The sequence below is a fragment of the Oncorhynchus nerka genome, linkage group LG14, assembly GCF_034236695.1.
Source record: "Oncorhynchus nerka isolate Pitt River linkage group LG14, Oner_Uvic_2.0, whole genome shotgun sequence".
NCBI lineage: Eukaryota > Metazoa > Chordata > Actinopteri > Salmoniformes > Salmonidae > Oncorhynchus > Oncorhynchus nerka.
In genome coordinates, this window is record NC_088409.1 from 24,340,518 (window position 1) to 24,354,541 (window position 14,024).

The 14,024-nt window shown below is 46.6% G+C and overlaps 1 protein-coding gene across 3 annotated transcripts in view; it reads right to left on the bottom strand.

The window, feature by feature from the left end:
- Positions 1-7,356: 7,356 nt before the first annotated feature.
- The window catches only part of LOC115119648 (carbonic anhydrase 14-like), a 28,049-nt gene continuing 21,381 nt past the window's right edge, over positions 7,357-14,024 (bottom strand). The window contains exons 9-12 of one of the 3 annotated variants that reach the window (XM_065027805.1): positions 10,862-10,885; positions 10,669-10,753; positions 9,548-9,601; positions 7,357-7,703 (exon numbers count right to left, since the gene is read on the bottom strand). In XM_065027805.1, the coding sequence (XP_064883877.1) occupies positions 7,607-7,703; positions 9,548-9,601; positions 10,669-10,753; positions 10,862-10,885 (260 nt within the window). In that variant the 3' untranslated portion in view covers positions 7,357-7,606. The remainder of the gene's footprint in view (positions 7,704-9,547; positions 9,602-10,668; positions 10,754-10,861; positions 10,886-14,024) is intronic. The other 2 variants (XM_065027806.1, XM_065027807.1) reach the window with 2 other exon arrangements.

A 14,024-nucleotide genomic window follows, 5' to 3' on the forward strand; every position in this document is an offset into this window, starting at 1 on the left:
AGCAGTGTCTAGTGTTCATCATGTGTACTACACCACTTGTCCTACAGCAGTGTCTAGTGTTCATCATGTGTACTACACCACTTGTCCTACAGCAGTGTCTAGTGTTCATCATGTGTACTACACCACTTGTCCTACAGCAGTGTCTAGTGTTCATCATGTGTACTACACCACTCGTCCTACAGCAGTGTCTAGTGTTCATCATGTGTACTACACCACTCATGTGTACTACACCACTTGTCCTACAGCAGTGTCTAGTGTTCATCATGTGTACTACACCACTCGTCCTACAGCAGTGTCTAGTGTTCATCATGTGTACTACACCACTTGTCCTACAGCAGTGTCTAGTGTTCATCATGTGTACTACACCACTTGTCCTACAGCAGTGTCTAGTGTTCATCATGTGTACTACACCACTTGTCCTACAGCAGTGTCTAGTGTTCATCATGTGTACTACACCACTCGTCCTACAGCAGTGTCTAGTGTTCATCATGTGTACTACACCACTTGTCCTACAGCAGTGTCTAGTGTTCATCATGTGTACCACTACACCACATCATGTCCACCACTACAGCAGTGTCTAGTGTTCATCATGTGTACTACACCACTTGTCCTACAGCAGTGTCTAGTGTTCATCATGTGTACTACACCACTTGTCCTACAGCAGTGTCTAGTGTTCATCATGTGTACTACACCACTTGTCCTACAGCAGTGTCTAGTGTTCATCATGTGTACTACACCACTTGTCCTACAGCAGTGTCTAGTGTTCATCATGTGTACTACACCACTTGTCCTACAGCAGTGTCTAGTGTTCATCATGTGTACTACACCACTTGTCCTACAGCAGTGTCTAGTGTTCATCATGTGTACTACACCACTTGTCCTACAGCAGTGTCTAGTGTTCATCATGTGTACTACACCACTCGTCCTACAGCAGTGTCTAGTGTTCATCATGTGTACTACACCACTCGTCCTACAGCAGTGTCTAGTGTTCATCATGTGTACTACACCACTCGTCCTACAGCAGTGTCTAGTGTTCATCATGTGTACTACACCACTCCTCCTACAGCAGTGTCTAGTGTTCATCATGTGTACTACACCACTTGTCCTACAGCAGTGTCTAGTGTTCATCATGTGTACTACACCACTTGTCCTACAGCAGTGTCTAGTGTTCATCATGTGTACTACACCACTTGTCCTACAGCAGTGTCTAGTGTTCATCATGTGTACTACACCACTCGTCCTACAGCAGTGTCTAGTGTTCATCATGTGTACTACACCACTTGTCCTACAGCAGTGTCTAGTGTTCATCATGTGTACTACACCACTTGTCCTACAGCAGTGTCTAGTGTTCATCATGTGTACTACACCACTTGTCCTACAGCAGTGTCTAGTGTTCATCATGTGTACTACACCACTCGTCCTACAGCAGTGTCTAGTGTTCATCATGTGTACTACACCACTCGTCCTACAGCAGTGTCTAGTGTTCATCATGTGTACTACACCACTTGTCCTACAGCAGTGTCTAGTGTTCATCATGTGTACTACACCACTTGTCCTACAGCAGTGTCTAGTGTTCATCATGTGTACTACACCACTTGTCCTACAGCAGTGTCTAGTGTTCATCATGTGTACTACACCACTGTCCTACAGCAGTGTCTAGTGTTCATCATGTGTACTACACCACTTGTCCTACAGCAGTGTCTAGTGTTCATCATGTGTACTACACCACTTGTCCTACAGCAGTGTCTAGTGTTCATCATGTGTACTACACCACTTGTCCTACAGCAGTGTCTAGTGTTCATCATGTGTACTACACCACTTGTCCTACAGCAGTGTCTAGTGTTCATCATGTGTACTACACCACTTGTCCTACAGCAGTGTCTAGTGTTCATCATGTGTACTACACCACTCGTCCTACAGCAGTGTCTAGTGTTCATCATGTGTACTACACCACTTGTCCTACAGCAGTGTCTAGTGTTCATCATGTGTACTACACCACTTGTCCTACAGCAGTGTCTAGTGTTCATCATGTGTGTTCACTACACCACTTGTCCTACAGCAGTGTCTAGTGTTCATCATGTGTACTACACCACTTGTCCTACAGCAGTGTCTAGTGTTCATCATGTGTACTACACCACTTGTCCTACAGCAGTGTCTAGTGTTCATCATGTGTACATACACACACTTGTCCTACAGCAGTGTCTAGTGTTCATCATGTGTACTACACCACTTGTCCTACAGCAGTGTCTAGTGTTCATCATGTGTACTACACCACTCGTCCTACAGCAGTGTCTAGTGTTCATCATGTGTACTACACCACTTGTCCTACAGCAGTGTCTAGTGTTCATCATGTGTACTACACCACTTGTCCTACAGCAGTGTCTAGTGTTCATCATGTGTACTACACCACTTGTCCTACAGCAGTGTCTAGTGTTCATCATGTGTACTACACCACTTGTCCTACAGCAGTGTCTAGTGTTCATCATGTGTACTACACCACTTGTCCTACAGCAGTGTCTAGTGTTCATCATGTGTACTACACCACTTGTCCTACAGCAGTGTCTAGTGTTCATCATGTGTACTACACCACTTGTTCCATGTGTACTACACCACAGCAGTGTCTAGTGTTCATCATGTGTACTACACCACTTGTCCTACAGCAGTGTCTAGTGTTCATCATGTGTACTACACCACTTGTCCTACAGCAGTGTCTAGTGTTCATCATGTGTACTACACCACTTGTCCTACAGCAGTGTCTAGTGTTCATCATGTGTACTACACCACTTGTCCTACAGCAGTGTCTAGTGTTCATCATGTGTACTACACCACTTGTCCTACAGCAGTGTCTAGTGTTCATCATGTGTACTACACCACTTGTCCTACAGCAGTGTCTAGTGTTCATCATGTGTACTACACCACTACTGTCACCACTTGTCCTACAGCAGTGTCTAGTGTTCATCATGTGTACTACACCACTTGTCCTACAGCAGTGTCTAGTGTTCATCATGTGTACTACACCACTTGTCCTACAGCAGTGTCTAGTGTTCATCATGTGTACTACACCACTTGTCCTACAGCAGTGTCTAGTGTTCATCATGTGTACTACACCACTTGTCCTACAGCAGTGTCTAGTGTTCATCATGTGTACTACACCACTTGTCCTACAGCAGTGTCTAGTGTTCATCATGTGTACTACACCACTTGTCCTACAGCAGTGTCTAGTGTTCATCATGTGTACTACACCACTCGTCCTACAGCAGTGTCTAGTGTTCATCATGTGTACTACACCACTCATGTCCTACAGCAGTGTCTAGTGTTCATCATGTGTACTACACCACTTGTCCTACAGCAGTGTCTAGTGTTCATCATGTGTACTACACCACTCGTCCTACAGCAGTGTCTAGTGTTCATCATGTGTACTACACCACTAGTGTTCATCATGTCCACCACTTGTCCTACAGCAGTGTCTAGTGTTCATCATGTGTACTACACCACTTGTCCTACAGCAGTGTCTAGTGTTCATCATGTGTACTACACCACTTGTCCTACAGCAGTGTCTAGTGTTCATCATGTGTACTACACCACTTGTCCTACAGCAGTGTCTAGTGTTCATCATGTGTACTACACCACTTGTCCTACAGCAGTGTCTAGTGTTCATCATGTGTACTACACCACTTGTCCTACAGCAGTGTCTAGTGTTCATCATGTGTACTACACCACTTGTCCTACAGCAGTGTCTAGTGTTCATCATGTGTACTACACCACTTGTCCTACAGCAGTGTCTAGTGTTCATCATGTGTACTACACCACTTGTCCTACAGCAGTGTCTAGTGTTCATCATGTGTGTTCACTACACCACTCGTCCTACAGCAGTGTCTAGTGTTCATCATGTGTACTACACCACTTGTCCTACAGCAGTGTCTAGTGTTCATCATGTGTACTACACCACTTGTCCTACAGCAGTGTCTAGTGTTCATCATGTGTACTACACCACTTGTCCTACAGCAGTGTCTAGTGTTCATCATGTGTACTACACCACTTGTCCTACAGCAGTGTCTAGTGTTCATCATGTGTACTACACCACTAGTGTCCTACAGCAGTGTCTAGTGTTCATCATGTGTACTACACCACCACTGTGTCCTACAGCAGTGTCTAGTGTTCATCATGTGTACTACACCACTTGTCCTACAGCAGTGTCTAGTGTTCATCATGTGTACTACACCACTTGTCCTACAGCAGTGTCTAGTGTTCATCATGTGTACTACACCACTTGTCCTACAGCAGTGTCTAGTGTTCATCATGTGTACTACACCACTTGTCCTACAGCAGTGTCTAGTGTTCATCATGTGTACTACACCACTTGTCCTACAGCAGTGTCTAGTGTTCATCATGTGTACTACACCACTTGTCCTACAGCAGTGTCTAGTGTTCATCATGTGTACTACACCACTTGTCCTACAGCAGTGTCTAGTGTTCATCATGTGTACTACACCACTGTGTCCTACAGCAGTGTCTAGTGTTCATCATGTGTACTACACCACTTGTCCTACAGCAGTGTCCAGTGTTCATCATGTGTCACCACTAGCAGTGTCTGTGTTCATCATGTGTACTACACCACTTGTCCTACAGCAGTGTCTAGTGTTCATCATGTGTACTACACCACTTGTCCTACAGCAGTGTCTAGTGTTCATCATGTGTACTACACCACTTGTCCTACAGCAGTGTCTAGTGTTCATCATGTGTACTACACCACTTGTCCTACAGCAGTGTCTAGTGTTCATCATGTGTACTACACCACTTGTCCTACAGCAGTGTCTAGTGTTCATCATGTGTACTACACCACTTGTCCTACAGCAGTGTCTAGTGTTCATCATGTGTACTACACCACTTGTCCTACAGCAGTGTCTAGTGATCATCATCATCATGTGTACTACACCACTTGTCCTACAGCAGTGTCTAGTGTTCATCATGTGTACTACACCACTCATCTGTACTACACCTACAGCAGTGTCTAGTGTTCATCATGTGTACTACACCACTTGTCCTACAGCAGTGTCTAGTGTTCATCATGTGTACTACACCACTTGTCCTACAGCAGTGTCTAGTGTTCATCATGTGTACTACACCACTTGTCCTACAGCAGTGTCTAGTGTTCATCATGTGTACTACACCACTTGTCCTACAGCAGTGTCTAGTGTTCATCATGTGTACTACACCACTTGTCCTACAGCAGTGTCTAGTGTTCATCATGTGTACAGTCCTACAGTGTCTAGTGTTCATCATGTGTACTACACCACTTGTCCTACAGCAGTGTCTAGTGTTCATCATGTGTACTACACCACTTGTCCTACAGCAGTGTCTAGTGTTCATCATGTGTACTACACCACTTGTCCTACAGCAGTGTCTAGTGTTCATCATGTGTACTACACCACTTGTCCTACAGCAGTGTCTAGTGTTCATCATGTGTACTACACCACTTGTCCTACAGCAGTGTCTAGTGTTCATCATGTCCTACAGCAGTGTCTAGTGTTCATCACCACTTGTCCTACAGCAGTGTCTAGTGTTCATCATGTGTACTACACCACTTGTCCTACAGCAGTGTCTAGTGTTCATCATGTGTACTACACCACTTGTCCTACAGCAGTGTCTAGTGTTCATCATGTGTACTACACCACTTGTCCTACAGCAGTGTCTAGTGTTCATCATGTGTACTACACCACTTGTCCTACAGCAGTGTCTAGTGTTCATCATGTGTACTACACCACTTGTCCTACAGCAGTGTCTAGTGTTCATCATGTGTACTACACCACTTGTCCTACAGCAGTGTCTAGTGTTCATCATGTGTACTACACCACTTGTCCTACAGCAGTGTCTAGTGTTCATCATGTGTACTACACCACTTGTCCTACAGCAGTGTCTAGTGTTCATCATGTGTACTACACCACTTGTCCTACAGCAGTGTCTAGTGTTCATCATGTGTACTACACCACTTGTCCTACAGCAGTGTCTAGTGTTCATCATGTGTACTACACCACTTGTCCTACAGCAGTGTCTAGTGTTCATCATGTGTACTACACCACTTGTCCTACAGCAGTGTCTAGTGTTCATCATGTGTACTACACCACTTGTCCTACAGCAGTGTCTAGTGTTCATCATGTGTACTACACCACTTGTCCTACAGCAGTGTCTAGTGTTCATCATGTGTACTACACCACTCGTCCTACAGCAGTGTCTAGTGTTCATCATGTGTACTACACCACTTGTCCTACAGCAGTGTCTAGTGTTCATCATGTGTACTACACCACTTGTCCTACAGCAGTGTCTAGTGTTCATCATGTGTACTACACCACTTGTCCTACAGCAGTGTCTAGTGTTCATCATGTGTACTACACCACTTGTCCTACAGCAGTGTCTAGTGTTCATCATGTGTACTACACCACTTGTCCTACAGCAGTGTCTAGTGTTCATCATGTGTACTACACCACTCGTCCTACAGCAGTGTCTAGTGTTCATCATGTGTACTACACCACTTGTCCTACAGCAGTGTCTAGTGTTCATCATGTGTACTACACCACTGTCCTACAGCAGTGTCTAGTGTTCATCATGTGTACTACACCACTTGTCCTACAGCAGTGTCTAGTGTTCATCATGTGTACTACACCACTTGTCCTACAGCAGTGTCCAGTGTTCATCATGTGTACTACACCACTTGTCCTACAGCAGTGTCTAGTGTTCATCATGTGTACTACACCACTTGTCCTACAGCAGTGTCTAGTGTTCATCATGTGTACTACACCACTGTGTCCTACAGCAGTGTCTAGTGTTCATCATGTGTACTACACCACTCGTCCTACAGCAGCAGTGTCTCATGTGTTCATCATGTCTAGTGTTCACTACACCACTCGTCCTACAGCAGTGTCTAGTGTTCATCATGTGTACTACACCACTTGTCCTACAGCAGTGTCTAGTGTTCATCATGTGTACTAGACCACTCGTCCTACAGCAGTGTCTAGTGTTCATCATGTGTACTACACCACTCGTCCTACAGCAGTGTCTAGTGTTCATCATGTGTACTACACCACCTGTCCTACAGCAGTGTCTAGTGTTCATCATGTGTACTACACCACTCGTCCTACAGCAGTGTCTAGTGTTCATCATGTGTACTACACCACTCGTCCTACAGCAGTGTCTAGTGTTCATCATGTGTACTACACCACTCGTCCTACAGCAGTGTCTAGTGTTCATCATGTGTACTACACCACTCGTCCTAAGCAGTGTCTAGTGTTCATCATCTACACCAGTCTGTTGACCCAAGCAACATTTTCAACTGTTATTTTGATGCTTTACAGCTGAATTCAGACAAGCAACACCCGCCCCCCCCACACACACAAACACACACACACACACACACACACACACACACACACACACACACACACACACACACACACACACACACACACACACACACACACACACACACACACACACACAGGCCTTCCACTGGCAAGGAATGTGCAGGACTGATTTCATAATCACATTGTTCGGACTATACAGTCTTCAATTACAAATTGTGTGACATGTTCATGGAGGTCTCTGATATGTCTCAGACTGGGGGGGGGACAGGATCTTCTTTTTTTCCTGGTTCAGTGGTCGTGTTGAGGGCCACGTCCTGTTTCAGCTCCTTCCCTGGCTCCATAGTCCTACATGTCAGAGGGCACAGGCAGTCCGACTCATCAATGGAAGTACATGGCATAAAAGCTCATTGATCCTGCTGTATGTCATACTCCCCCTGTTTGCACTGTATTTTGTAGAAGTTTACTCAACCATCCAGCAGAGTGATACACTAAATAACTTCATGGATTTGTTCTTGTTGGGAAACATCCCAATGGTAGGTCTATGTGTAAATGAACCAAATGACAGCAATGGACTGACAGAAAGACAGACTGACAAAGACAGACAGACTAACAGACAGACTGACTGACTGACTTACTGAAAGACTGACTGACTGACTTACTGACTGACTGACTTACTGACTGACTGACTGACTTACTAAAATACTGACTGACTGACAGACTGACAGACTAAAAATAAAATGAAGAAAAGCCAACAAATGAAATAAAGCCATAATCTACTATAATAATAATTCATAGGCTTCCAAGTACAGTAAAAGTCCAAGTAAACAACAAGCGAGGAGTAATGCCTGGTGAATGTTTTGGAGGGAATGATGGAGTGAACGGATCAATGACTCAACAGAGGAGTGCGACGTAGAAACCCACTGGGCACAGACGACGTTCCACGTCGACAAGGAAACAACATTGATTCAACCAGTGTCTCCTGACCCCTCCTGTCTCAGTCTCCAGTATTTATGCTGCAGTAGTTTATGTGTCGGGGGGCTAGGGTCAGTCTGTTATATCTGGAGGACTTCTCCTGTCTTATCCGGTGTCCTGTGTGAATTTAAGTATGCTCTCTCTAATTCTCTCTTTCTTTCTCTCGGAGGAGGACCTGAGCCCTAGGACCATGCCTCAGGACTACCTGGCATGATGACTCCTTGCTGTCCCCAGTCCACTTGGCCGTGCTGCTGCTCCAGTTTCAACTATTCTGCCTGCGGCTATGGAACCCTGACCTGTTCACCGGACGTGCTACCTGTCCCAGACCTCCTGTTTTCAACTCTCTAGAGAAAGCAGGAGTGGTAGAGATACTCTTAATGACAGTTGGCTATGAAAAGCCAACTGACATTTACTCCTGAGGTGCTGACTTATTTCACCCTCGACAACTACTGTGATTATTATTATTTGACCATGCTGGTCATTTATGAACATTTGAACATCTTGGCCATGTTCTGTTATAATCTCCACCCGGCACAGCCAGAAGAGGACTGGCCACCCATCATAGCCTGGTTCCTCTCTAGGTTTCTTCCTAGGTTTTGGCCTTTATAGGGAGTTTTTCCTAGCCACCATGCTTCTACACCTGCATTGCTTGCTGTTTAGGGTTTTAGGCTGGGTTTCTGTACAGCACTTTGAGACATCAGCTGATGTAAGAAGGGCTTTATAAATACATTTGATTTGATTTGAACCTGTGTGTGCCCAGTAGGAAGTTACAGCATTAAAAAGCTATTGAGAGGGAGAAAATGTGCTATATTAGTACAGCACTGGATTTAAAGACACAACAATCTACTTTAAACAAATGAGTTGTGAAATTTCCTAGAATAACAGGATTACAGGAATGGATTAGGATTCTTTAGGATAACACGTGATGTTGGAATTTCTAGAGTCCCAGTCCAAAAAACAACTCCTAGACCACCTTGGTGTTTGCAGATCTTAAGGAATTAGATTGGTAAGTAAAATGGCTAAAAGTAAAACGAGCTCAATTGAGCCCGATTTTAACAATACATCTACACGCTTTCTTCAGATCTGGAGGCTACACACCAACGTTTAGGGGTGCTAGGAGTTATCTCTAGCCAGGGACAGAAGGCAGATGATGGGGAGTAGAATCAGGGATTTGGGTTAAAGGGGTGAAGGTCAAAGGTCATAATCTGATTGGTGACCTGGGCACGGGGGCGGGCCGGACACTGGGCAGGACGTCCCAGCTAGAGGTGGAGCTGTTGTGATGAAAACACAGTGTCATGTGACCAGGAAACACAAACGATCACATCACAGACAGACACAATCATGTTAAAAGGGCAACAATCATGCCCCGAACCGACCCTTTATCATTTTCCTCTGCACGTTTTCTAGATGTGAAATAATGAGATAGTTATTGGCAGTATGGTGTGGGCTGGGTGAACCTTTGCCATATTCCTTACACCTAGCCAATCATCTCAGCTCTTTAGTCTCATTCCTAACCATGTGTCTTTAGCATTAAGCCTGGCAAGCGAGGCTGTTGGTTCTACATCTAAAGTGCATAATGTAGGGACAAAGGGTCGATTAAGAAGTGGGCAATTATCACACAGTCAGAGCAACAATCAGACGGTAGAGGATGATGTTGCCACTGATCTAAGGTCAGTTTTTTTTATTTTACCTCCTGATGGTTACGGTTAGGATTGGAGTAACAAACCTAGACCTGAGCAAATAGGCCAAGTAATCTACCAATCACTGGTGGTTAACATAGTAATGTTATTTTTGATCAGGGTTGGAATTACACATTGACTCTAGGAGGTACACTGATGGGGGTGCCCACGTTGATGTTTTCTTTTTTTACAATTGAAGGGGTGCCAAAACACTTTTGGGGAGAAACTTTTAGTATAGGCGTGGCTAGCATCTCCAGACATCCCTGTAATTAGAACCCTGTCACAGAGAACACTGGCAGTAGTATTCATTTGGTTTATGAACATGTAGTATTGGACATGGACGCAGTAGGTATCAGGTATTATGGAGGATTCCACCTGTCTACCAAGACCCTTTCATTATGCAGGTGTTTGAAAAATCTGCCAAGAGAAATGTGAAGATTGAGACACCAAGAACAAAAAGAAACCCAGGACATTTTGGATCAAAGCACACCAGTTTCATATGATAAACACAGGTAACCAGGTAACCAGCACAACAACAATCTGGTTGACGGTACTGTTTTCTACTTCAGATAACTCTGTAGTTGGTTTAATCAGAAACAGAATAGCGCACAGGCAGACTAGTAAGCTAAGAAACCCCATTTAACAGCTCAGTGCCTTACCGTATAGTCTTCACTATGAAGCGAATGATGACAGCCACACCAACACAGCCACACAGAGCTCCTATTACTATCGCTGTGATCTCTCCTGAGACAGACAGAGAAATATTCCAACTAGTACATCAAACATGAAAAGATAGCCATTGACCAGAGGCCTACTCTAATAATGAATCAGCTATGAAGGTCCACATCTTACCGGCAGTGTACACCTTCACTGATTCTGTGGGAAAAGGAACATGTTATTTAGAGATTGTCTTATTACCTGTACGTCTGTCATAAGGCCTACATAATAACAGGCTTGACATGATCATAACGGTTTGACATGATCGTGATGTCATGACAGAGGGTTCATGTAAAAATACTGCTACTTTGTTTATGCAGTCGATAATTCAGTTGGAATTCATGTTCAATCAACATCTAGTAGAACTACAGGTAAATGATCATACGTCTACAGTGTGTTCTGTAGTCTTTGGAATGAGTGTTGTCTACCAGTAGAACTACAGGTAAATGATCATACGTCTACAGTGTGTTCTGTAGTCTTTGGAATGAGTGTTGTCTACCAGTAGAACTACAGGTAAATGATCATACGTCTACAGTGTGTTCTGTAGTCTTTGGAATGAGTGTTGTCTACCAGTAGAACTACAGGTAAATGATCATACGTCTACAGTGTGTTCTGTAGTCTTTGGAATGAGTGTTGTCTACCAGTAGAACTACAGGGAAATGATCATACGTCTACAGTGTGTTCTGTAGTCTTTGGAATGAGTGTTGTCCACGGGAGGCTGGTGGTACCTAAATTGGGGAGGACGGGCAGAATGGAATTATATCAAACACACAGTTTTCATGAGTTTGATACCATTCCATTCACACCAACCCAGCCATTATTATGAGCCGTCCTCCTCTCACCAGCCTCCTATGGTGTTGTCATAGGCCACCCTATCAGTTTTTCACAAATTCTTTCTCCTTTGTCTGTGTTCCACTCTCTCTCTCTTGCTCTCCCTTTTGCCTTCTCTCGCTCTCCCTTTCTCTCTCTCTGTCTCTCTTCCTCTCTCTCTCACCCCCCTCTCTCTCCATTTCTCCCTTTCGTTCTCTGTCTCTCTCTTCCTCTCTCTCTCACTCCCTCTCTCTCTCTTCCTCTCTTGTCATGTGACAACAACAGTGTCAGTGTTTAGAGACGAGATTTAGCAAAAACGAATCAGCCATCTCGTAAACAGACCGCCCCCTCATTTACAGCTCCTCTTTCTCTTCCCCACTACCCCTCTCTCTCTATCTCTCTCTTTCTCTCTATCACTCCCTCAATCCCCCACTCTCTCTCTTTTCCTCTGTCCCGCCTCCTCTATCCCCCTCTCTATCTCTTTTCCTCTGTCCCGCCCCCTCTATCCCCGTCTCTATCTCTTTTCCTCTGTCCCGCCCCCTCTATCCCCCTCTCTATCTCTTTTCCTCTGCCCCGCCCCCTCTATCCCCCTCTCTCTCTCTTTTCCTCTGACCCGCCCCCTCTATCCCCCTCTCTATCTCTTTCACAGCCAGTAACCCTTGACATTCCCACAGTTCTCACCACATTCCTCTCTTTAGTGTTTAACGCTAGCCTTCCTCCACATGTCCAACTCGAGAGCCCCTCACCGTGTCCACTAATACTGTTTGGTGAAATGTTATTAGTGGTCACGGTACGAGGCTAGCCCGCCCCATGCCCTTCCTGCTGATGCTGCTGTTAGCTACGAGGCTAGCCTGCCTCATGCCCTTCCTGCTGATGCTGAAGTTAGCTACGAGGCTAGCTCGCCCCATGCCCTTCCTGCTGATGCTGCTGTTAGGTACGAGGCTAGCCCGCCCCATGCCCTTCCTGCTGATGCTGCTGTCAGCTACGAGGCTAGCCCGCCCCATGCCCTTCCTGCTGATGCTGCTGTTAGCTACGAGGCTAGCCCGCCCCATGCCCTTCCTGCTGATGCTGCTGTTAGGTACGAGGCTAGCCCGCCCCATGCCCTTCCTGCTGATGCTACTGTTAGGTACGAGGCTTGCCCGCACCATGCCCTTCCTGCTGATGCTGCTGTTAGCTACGAGGCTAGCTCGCCCCATGCCCTTCCTGCTGATGCTGCTGTTAGCTACGAGGCTAGCCCGCCCCATGCCCTTTCTGCTGATGCTACTGTTAGGTACGAGGCTAGCCCGCCCCATGCCCTTCCTGCTGATGCTGCTGTTAGCTACGAGGCTAGCCTGCCTCATGCCCTTCCTGCGATTGCTGAAGTTAGCTACGAGGCTAGCTCGCCCCATGCCCTTCCTGCTGATGCTGCTGTTAGATACGAGGCTAGCCCGCCCCATGCCCTTCCTGCTGATGCTACTGTTAGGTACGAGGCTAGCCCGCCCCATGCCCTTCCTGCTGATGCTGCTGTTAGCTACGAGGCTAGCCTGCCTCATGCCCTTCCTGCTGATGCTGCTGTTAGGTAAGAGGCTAGCCCGACCCATGCCCTTCCTGCTGATGCTGCTGTTAGCTACGAGGCTAGCTCGCCCCATGCCCTTCCTGCTGATGCTGCTGTTAGCTACGAGGCTAGCCCGCCCCATGCCCTTCCTGCTGATGCTGCTGTTAGCTACGAGGCTAGCCCGCCCCATGCCCTTCCTGCTGATGCTGCTGTTAGGTACGAGGCTAGCCCGCCCCATGCCCTTCCTGCTGATGCTACTGTTAGGTACGAGGCTTGCCCGCCCCATGCCCTTCCTGCTGATGCTGCTGTTAGCTACGAGGCTAGCTCGCCCCATGCCCTTCCTGCTGATGCTGCTGTTAGCTACGAGGCTAGCCCGCCCCATGCCCTTCCTGCTGATGCTACTGTTAGGTACGAGGCTAGCCCGCCCCATGCCCTTCCTGCTGATGCTGCTGTTAGGTAAGAGGCTAGCCCGCCCCATGCCCTTCCTGCTGATGCTGCTGTTAGCTACGAGGCTAGCTCGCCCCATGCCCTTCCTGCTGATGCTGCTGTTAGGTACGAGGCTTGCCCGCCCCATGCCCTTCCTGCTGATGCTACTGTTAGGTACGAGGCTAGCTCGCCCCATGCCCTTCCTGCTGATGCTGAAGTTAGCTACGAGGCTAGCCCGCCCCTTGCCCTTCCTGCTGATGCTGCTGTTAGGTACGAGGCTAGCCCTTCATGCCCTTCCTGCTGATGCTACTGTTAGGTACGAGGCTAGCCCGCCCCATGCCCTTCCTGCTGATGCTGCTGTTAGCTACGAGGCTAGCTCGCCCCATGCCCTTCCTGCTGATGCTGCTGTTAGGTGCGAGGCTAGCCCGCCCCATGCCCTTCCTGCTGATGCTGCTGTTAGCTACGAGGCTAGCCCGCCCCATGCCCTTCCTGCTGATGCTACTGTTAGCTACGAGGCTAGCCCGCCCC